We start from the raw sequence: 9292 nt of genomic DNA on the forward strand, positions 1-9292 counted from the left end.
ATCGGTGTATTTACAACCTGTGTGTACTGTATGTAAATGCTAATTTAAAGGTTGTGACATCACTTTTTTGTTAAAATGAAGCAGCAGAAGTTAAAAAAAGGAAGGATGAACTGTACCAAATTGTCATACACCATACAATCTACTTCAGTGGTTCGTGGTATAATTTTATTTAAAAGAGAAATGCATTACAGGAGATGGAAAAAAAAAAAAAAAGATATTCCTTCCATTTCTCTCTTTCACAGTAAACGCTTGTCAGTGTTTTCAGAAGTAAAACATTTGAGTAAAGAGTAAACCACTTTGAAACCTGTCTGAGAAGACCCATACTGATCGACTTCCTTCTTTATTAAGGCATTTCTGTTTGAATGAAAGAGCACTGGGACATAAAAAAATGCACGAGTTGTTCAGATGAACCACGTTTATTTTCTCCAGCATGTTAATGAGGAGATACAAAGGTAGCATTTTTAATTAAAACATGTAGAAATGAAAAAGGAACTTCAACATCAGGTCAGTATGAGGTCATAAAATGATGCGTCCTGTTCCGTAAAGAAACCGATGGAGAGAGCGCAGCTTTGACATGCACAATACAGTCAGCACCGGGAGTACTGAAATTGAAACGGCTACATGTTTGCCTTTAGCATTTGACTAACAGCTTCTGTGTTTGGTGATTAGACTTTATAAAACAATAAAATGTTGGCAAAAATAATCTGTGTTGCTCATATACATTAAAAAACACATAAGGCAATATGATCCTCATGCCTGTGTGAAAATCCTACTCGCAGTATAGTGCTAAAAGGCGTTCTGCTGACTACTGATGACCTTTGTAAAGGGGCACAAAGTTTAAAAAAAAAAGAAGAAAAAAAAGGAAATAAAAACAAAACAACAACAACAACAACAAAAAAAACCCACCCCTAATTACAGGAAGGAGTCACACCATTCCCGGAGGCAGCTATAACAGTCGCCTTGCTGTTTGGAGTTCGCCCCACAGGTATCCTTTAACCACTCGCGAAACAGCTCTTCGTCTTTCTTCAGCACCAGGAACTGGCCGAGAACAACATACGCCTGTGAGGAGAACAGAAAGCGAAAGCAACAAAGCATTGTTAGTTCTTCTCTACTCACATCTACACTATATTGCCAAAAGTTTTGGGACACCCCTCCATATCATTGAATTCAGGTGTTGTTTTTGAGGGGTTGGGCTCGGCCCCTTAGTTCCAGTGTAAGGAACTCTTAATGCTTCAGCTTCATACCAAGACATTTTGGACAATTTCATGCTCTCAACTTTGTGGGAACAGTTTGGGGATGACCCCTTCCTGTTCCAACATGCACACCAGTGCACAAAGCAAGGTCCATAAAGACATGGATGAGTGAGTTTGGTGTGGAGGAACTTGACTGGCCTGCACAGAGTCCTGACCTCAACCTGATATAACGTCTTTGGCATGAATTAGAGGAGACTGCGAGCCAGTCATCACAACATCAGCGCCTCACCTCACAAAAGCGCTTCTAGAGAAATGGTCAAAACTTCCCCATAAACACACTCCTAAAATTTGTGGAAAGCCATCCCAGAAGAGTTGAAGCTGTTATCGCTGCAAAGTGCAGGTCAACTTCATATTACATTCATGTGCATGTAAAGGAAGATGTCCCAGTTTTGACCTGGCCCACATGGTGGGAGGGGTGTCCCAAAACTTTTGGTAATATAGTGTATAACTCATGATAATTCCAACAAACTGGATACACAGCTTTAATGCAGTAGCACATGATGTGCAGATACAACAGCAGCGTGGACAGTAGTGCTGGTTATAGTATAAATGACAGGTTTATATTCATGCACTTGTTTATTAAATTACCGATTGCTGTGAAGGTTAGACTGTGAGATTTCCAGAACCACTTGTGTGCCTACTGATGCTGATTCTTATCTATTTACGCATGTTCTTCTGTTATACAATTCACCAATCAGCCATAACATTAAACCTACTGACTGGTGACACGAATAATGTTGATCCTCTCATTACCTGTACACCTGTTAAACAGCAGGCGGTTTTAATATTATGGCTGATCGGCATATAGTTTCATGTGTGGTCTATACATACATAACAGATATTAAAGCAGGGGTGTCCAATCTCATCCGCAAAGAGGCCGGTGTGTGTGCAGGTTTTCATTCCCAATCAAGCAGGAGCTACAACTGATTCCACCTGTTTTATCAACTCATCTTGGCTTTCAGTAGACTCAGGTGTGGCTTCTGCTCAGATGGAATGAAAACCTGCCCCCACACCGGCCCTTTGTGGATAAGACAGACCCTGTGTTATAGACACTTAAGAGAGAATGAAACCAAATACATTTTCTTTAAGTGATTAAACTACATTTGTGCTCACTTTATCAAAGCCTTTTTCTTCCAGTCTCTTTCCAAGCACTTCTCCGATTCCAGCGAGCGTCATCACCGGCTTCTCGCCCATAGGCTCAGCCACAAATTCCTTGTGTTTCTGTGATGTTGATGACATTGCTGGAGTCGGTGCGTTTCCTGAAAAGACAGGAGAAAAATATAACATAACTAACGTAGCTACATAGCGCGTCTACTCCTTGCTCCTGGTTAATGGCATTAGGAGGAGTACACAGTTTGTCTTCCAAGTGAACTGCCTCACAAAGACAAAACAGGAGCTGATATTAAAAAATAAAAAACAGATGACATGCTGTAAACTCGACTCGAAAGCAAATCAGCCATAACAACCACTGGTAGGTGAAATGAAGAACACTGATTATTTTGTTAAAATGATGCACAGTACAGGGATGTAGGCGTCATCAGACGTTTCAGTGTGGATGACCAACTTTTGGGAAACGATCGAACGCGATTACATGGACGCAGAGACGCTATATCCGGGTTAGTGTAAAAACGTAGCCTTAGTGTCTAAGTGCCAGATAAAAAATTAAAAAAAAACATTTTCAAAGGTCTTGTGGAGTCCATGCCTCGACAGGTCAAAAGAGCGACCCACATAATACTAGGGACAGTTGGTTTTAATGTTATGGCTGATCAGGGAAATATTAATATTTACAACTCGGAGGATGTAGCATGGTGGCTTAGTGGTTAGCAATGTTGCCTCAAAGCAAGAAGGTCCTGGGTTCGAACAGACAGGGGCCTATCTAAATTGCCCATAGAAGTGAGTGTGAGTGTCTGTCTATATGTGTGGCCCTGTGATGGACTGGCGACCTGTCCAGGGTGTACCCCTGCCTTTTGCCCAATGTGTGCTGGGATAGGCTCCAGGAGACCCCTGAAATGAAATGAAATAATGAAATGAAATGACCCTAATTAGGAATAAATCGGGTATAGAAAATGGATGGATGGACGGATGGACGGACAACTCAGAGGAGGATTGTGTGATCAATTCTCATCTTTTCTAATGGATGATAAACACCTCAATCATTCACAAAGAATAAAAACATTAAGATACTGATACCACAGCAGGTTCTTGAGGTCCAAATATGTAACTATGATGATTGTGAAAAACAATATATTTCTCTATCCGCGTTTACGATTTCTATGACGTAATAATAATAGAAACACAATATTTGCTTCCCCCCCCTCCCTCCATGTTATCTGTCTTGAAAAGCGAGTTATTATTGTACGTGATGACTTGAAACACTTATCACGTTTCACATTTAATGTGTTTAAAGTAAATAGTCCCGATTCACCGCCACAGGCATCCATTAAAGCGGATTAATGAAAGCGAAACCTTGTGTTAGGAATGTGAACGCGAGCTAACCCTGGCAGCTAATGGCCAAAATAAACCGTCTTAACTCCGTAACGGTTCGGAAAGCTGAAATGTACTAAACTATGACAGAACACATAGTCCTTGAGAAATACCCGTTATTAAAAAGGACTAAAGTGAATAATTCAGTATTTTCTACAAGCAGTCTGTTCCCATGAAGCTAGTGCACACATCACGCTAACTAGCACACATGCAGAGAAGTGTTCCATAACACCAGCCTTGATTTATTAGCCTGTAAAAGCGAATTATTTTCTCCGCTCCACGAATAATACCATTTCTTTATTCTTAAGAGGAAAAAAAAAAGAGAGAATGAAAGGAATATGTTCATTTACCGAGCCAGTGAAAGTTCAACCTGCTGAAATCACCGAGCTGTAGCTACTCTAGTTAGCAAGGGTTCAAAACTCAACTTCCTGATCCCGCCTTCAAACAATTCTACTTCCGGTCCAGGTCTTGTATTCTGGAGATGGGTTTTGCCTTCTGCTGGTCAGCTTCAGAACTGCATGAGTTTACATCATAAAGCTCTGGGGAAAAAAAAAATTAGAGACCACTGCCCAATCTCCAGATTTGAACCCTATTGAAAACCTCTGCAACAACAGAGGAAGATGGATGGTCACAAACCATCAAGCAAAGCTGAGCTGTTTGCTTTTCAGATAATCAAGAAATGGAATTCCGTGAAGTAAGATATAATAAAAGAAAGAAGAAGAAGAAGAAAAAAAAGGAAATAACATGGGTGATGAGTCTGAATGTGAACAAATGTCTTCAAATAAAAATAGGGAGACAGGACAAAGGATGGTAACAAGTAATGAGGGAAAAGATATAAAAATCATGATCACATTTGTCAAGCAAGCAGAACAATATATGCCTCCTGTTGAACTATCAAGAGCGACTGAAAAAGAAATAGGAATAGTGAACGGGGCAACATGTCTGAACAATGGGAGAGTTTTGATAAAGTGTAAGGATGAAACTCAGAGAGCAAAGATACTAAAACTAAAATCACTGGCTGGTGGTAAGATAAGCTGTGCAGAATATGAGGAAGAGAGAAAACTTGATTGGAGGCAAGGCTGATTCGGCCAAAAGACTGATGACGTGGAAAGATAGTAAAAAATGTGAGTCTCTCTGTGTTGATACACTTTAAAGACAATAATTTACCAGTAAGATAGGTTTCATCAGTCATGTGGTACTGATGATGAAATGCTGCAATTGTGGGGGAGAGCACAGCGCTGCTTATGCAGGATGTCCAGTGCAACAGCAGGCTCGGGAGATCCAAAAGGTAAAGTCCAGTCAGAATTTAACATGTGCAGAAGCGGCTCGTAGAACGAAGCAAAAGACAGAAATAAGAATCCAAAGGGATCAGGCACAAACTTCCCAGGCGATTGAGTCAATGAAACAGCTGAACTTGCCAAAAAATGACTCAACAGATAGTATTAACATGAGCAAAACTGATTTTGTAGCGTTCATCTGTGCAGTAGTTAATGGCACTGCGCAGGTGGAAAGAAGATCAGACAAAATTAAAATTGTGGTAGAATGTGCAAACAAATTCTTGAATTGCACTGGTATATCAGTGGAGCAAATCCATAAGATATTAAAACCTAACGAAGGAAAAACAGAAGGAAACATAACAAGCTATGATACATCTCAGTGTAGTGATACATAACATCATGTCTTTCCTATTACTTCATTGGAATGCCAGAAGCTTGATCACTAATGGGCAGGAGTTTAAAAATACATTGCAGATATGAGTAAATCTCCTGATATAATTTGTGTACAAGAAACATGGTTACATAAGTCAGTGGACTTTAAGCTGAATGGGTACGAAGTAATAAGGAAAGATAGAAATAATGGTAGAGGTGGAGGCTGTGCTACATTCGTAAAAGAAAATGTGATATACAGGTGTGTAAATACTGAAAGCAATGCAGAGAGCATATGTATAGAAGTAATGGGTATACAGGGGGTAATTAGAATAGTAGAATTATCAGTAGGCATTCAAAAAGGTGCCGGACTGGGAAAAGTTTCAAATTATATGGTGAGAACAATTCGAAAATCTGCCAGTAGAGGGCAGTGTTGATGATAGGTAAAATAAAATAGTGAATGGCATTTATCTTGCAATTTCACAATCTACCCCGCTAGTAAGTGGTACAAGTAAAAGAAAGAATGTACCATGGTGGTCAGAGGAATGCTCGAAAGCAATTAGAGAAAGGAATAAATCATTTACATTTTTAAAAAGAACACTCACCCCAGAAGCAGTCACAAATTATCCAAAGAAAAGAGCTTAGGTTAAAAAGGTTATCAAAAATACAAAGAAGACAGCATGGCAAAACTTCTGTAACACGTTAGGAAGGGAAACTGAAATAAATACAGTCTGGCGCATGATAAAGAAGATGAATGGGATTGACAGCTTTAGGAATATACTGTACCTGTGATGGGGGAAGGTGGGAAGGTAGCCATTACAAATAAAGATAAGGTCACAGTGCTGGCTCAGACTTTTGCCAAAGCCTAGAAAACTTAGATGATGCATTCTTAAAAAGACGACAACAAATTATGAATATATATGGAAATACCTGTAAGAAAAAGCAAGATTTTAATAGTATATTGGATGAAGAGTTTAGTTACTTTGAAATTAGCCATTAATAACTCAACGAATACAACACCAGGTAAAGATATGATAAGTTATAAAGCACTAGAAGCATTATTGGAATTGTATAATTGTATATGGAATGAGGGCATCCTTCCTAAGCAATGGAAGAATGCAGTTGTGCTTCCTCTAGCTAAGCCTGGGAAAGACATAACAAAACCTAGCAGCTATAGACCCATCGCTCTCATCGCTCTACACTATGTAAAGTCATGGAAAAAAATGATTGTCAGATGACTGAATTACATTTTGGGAAATGTTATCAACTTTTCAGAGTGGATTTAGGAAAAGTAGATCTACAGTAGATGCTTTGGTACTATTAAAAGTTAAAAAGAAGCCTATGTAATGAAAGAGTACATGGCTGCAGTATTCTTTGACATAGAAAAGGCTTATGACACTTTGTGGAGAGAAGGTTTGCTAATTAAACTGAATAAATTAGGTATAGGTGGGAAAGACTATAATTGGGTCTTAGACTTCTTATCGGAGCGTACCTTTCAGGTTAAAATTGGAGAAGAAACATCAGATCCTTATAACATTCTAAATGGAACTCCACAGGGAAGTGCAATTAGTCCAATATTGTTTAATTTAATGATTAACGATGTTTTTGATAAAATAAGGAAAACAAGAATAGGATTAGCACTTTATGCAGATGATGGAGAGAGGACGCAATATTAAAAATGTAGTTAAAGGCATACAGGAGTCAATTAAAAAAGTGGAGGAGTGGTCCCTGGACTGGGGTTTAAAGTTTTCAGTGTCAAAAACAAAGTATATGTTATTCACTAAGAATAAGAAGATCAAACATTTAGATTTGAAGCTGTATGATCAAATATTGGAAATAGTACCTGTTTTTAAATACCTTGGGTTATGGTTTGATGAAAAATGGAACATGGAAACTGCATATAAGTAAAATTGAATCAAAATGTAAAGTGATCATGAATTGCATGCGTGCGGTTGCTCATCACAATTGGGGAGCTAGTCATAGTGTACTGTTATGTATGTATCAAGCACTGATTCGCTCCTGCTTTGACTATGGATGTATTGTATATGGGTCAGCAACCAAAACTTTACTGAAAAAACTAGATAACATACAATCCAGAGCATTAAGAATATGTTGTGGAGCAATTAAAACATCCCCTGTAGATGCAATTGGTGTAGAAATGGGCGAGATGCCTCTTGAGCTTAGAAGGACAAAACTGGCAATGACATATTCGGTGAATCTCTAACAGTCAGTAAGTACTCCTCTCACTCGTAAAATACTGAGAAAGTGTTGGGAATATTCATATGATGGAGGATGCAGCTTTGGATGGAAGAATAGTGTATGGGCCAAGGAGTATGGCATGGATAATAAGACCTTCTGTCCTAATGTACCACTCACTGTTGCCCCACCATGGAGAGTCCCCGAACCACTTGTAGATTTGAGCCTAATAGACAAGCCCAAAGGTGGATACACTGGAAAGGAGGTTAACGCTATGCTAAATAATACATTTTATTCAACATTACAAATATTTACGGATGGAACTAAGGAACCTGTTTGTCAAAAGATTGGAATAGGTATATATATATTCCAAAATTTAAAGTATGAATTAGTCTGAAATTGCCAGATGATTTATCAGTATACACTGCAGAGTTAACAGCTATAATAACAGGATTACAAGTCAGACCAAATAAAGTGGTAATATGTTCAGAGTCTTCTTGAGCTTTAATTAGCATAGCTCATGCAAAATCAGACAGGGAAGATTTATTAACGGAAGAGTGTCTATCTTTCAAGATATTCTAGGAAAAGATTTAAAGAATAGACAGGTATACAGAGCACAGATTAAATAAATATATATGACCGATTAAATTTATATATATATATATATATATATATATATATATATATATATATATATATATATATATATATATATATATATGAGACTCAGGTTTAGGATCTAGAGTATAATGTGTGGATGGGAGTATTCTAGCCAATCTGGGGCATGAAGAGCTAATTGGGAATGTTAGAGGAGCTGAATGAGCACGTGAACTGAGTGGAGCGCGCCATAGATTGGAAGGAATACGGAACATCCACCAAAATATCCTCTTCTCAAATTTCAGACTCATCACCTATGTAAGCTTACTTCACTTCCTGAGGAATTATTCGCCAATAAATAACAAGAAGAAGAGGAAGAAGACGACGAAGCCTGCGAATTGTACAAGGCTCAACCCCCCGGGGGGCGGTGCTGTTAGGCAGACGACTGACCACTGGGCTGAACCACTCCCTTACAGTTCTACATGCATTCAGTATGGGCGGGGCTTTTCATTCTTAACGAGTTATTCGCCAAAAACGAAGAAGAAGAAAAAGAAGGAGCAGCAGCTTTAGCTTTCTTTTCTTTTTCTTTCTCGTTTCTTTTTCAACATATAAACCGCAACTCTCTCAACGCTTACTTTAACAATCATTCTAACTGAAAATAATCTTTTAACAAGTACGCACCTTCGCTTGAAATGTCTACGATGTCATTATACTGTTCAATAATATTGTTCGTGATTTTAATCTTAGGGTTGTTTTGTAATGGTTTCAGTGCACGATGTGTTTCATAGGGCGGAACCGGCCCGATTCGATTTTTGAGCTTTTTGTCGACCTGATTGTTCTAAAGATACAGAGGTGGACGAAGTACACAGCTTCCTTACTTGAGTGAAAGTACAAATACTACTGGTCAAACATTACTCCATTACAAGTAAAAGATGTAAAGAGATTTTTACTTAAGTAAAACTACTTGTTTTTAAAAAGTATACTATACGATTCACTATAATATTTATATAAGTTTTATACAGAGGTGGACGAAGTACACAACTTCCTTACTTGAGTGAAAGTACAAATAAATACTACTGGTCAAACATTACTCCATTACAAGTAAAAGATGTAAAG

At 38.3% G+C, this 9292-nt stretch overlaps 1 protein-coding gene across 1 annotated transcript; it reads right to left on the reverse strand.

The window, feature by feature from the left end:
* Positions 1-151: 151 nt before the first annotated feature.
* On the reverse strand, positions 152-4226 carry banf1 (BAF nuclear assembly factor 1). Its single transcript, XM_058414705.1, has 3 exons — positions 4088-4226; positions 2367-2512; positions 152-1059 (listed from the first exon to the last, which is right to left on the reverse strand). The coding sequence occupies exons 2-3, from the start codon at positions 2490-2492 to the stop codon at positions 913-915; spliced, it is 273 nt and encodes a 90-aa protein (XP_058270688.1). The 5' UTR covers positions 2493-2512; positions 4088-4226; the 3' UTR covers positions 152-912.
* Between the last annotated feature and the right edge of the window lie 5066 nt (positions 4227-9292).

Source organism: Hemibagrus wyckioides, linkage group LG18 (assembly GCF_019097595.1).
Source record: "Hemibagrus wyckioides isolate EC202008001 linkage group LG18, SWU_Hwy_1.0, whole genome shotgun sequence".
Lineage (NCBI taxonomy): Eukaryota > Metazoa > Chordata > Actinopteri > Siluriformes > Bagridae > Hemibagrus > Hemibagrus wyckioides.

What these genes read in the sequence shown, in the direction of transcription:
- banf1 (XM_058414705.1), bottom strand. Translation starts at nt 2,492, where the DNA reads ATGTCATCAACATCACAGAAACACAAGGAATTTGTGGCTGAGCCTATG. An exon ending in AAGAAAAAGGCTTTGATAAA is followed by an intron (nt 1,060 to 2,366) that starts GTGAGCACAAAT and finishes TTCTCCTCACAG; the next exon opens with GCGTATGTTGTTCTCGGCCA.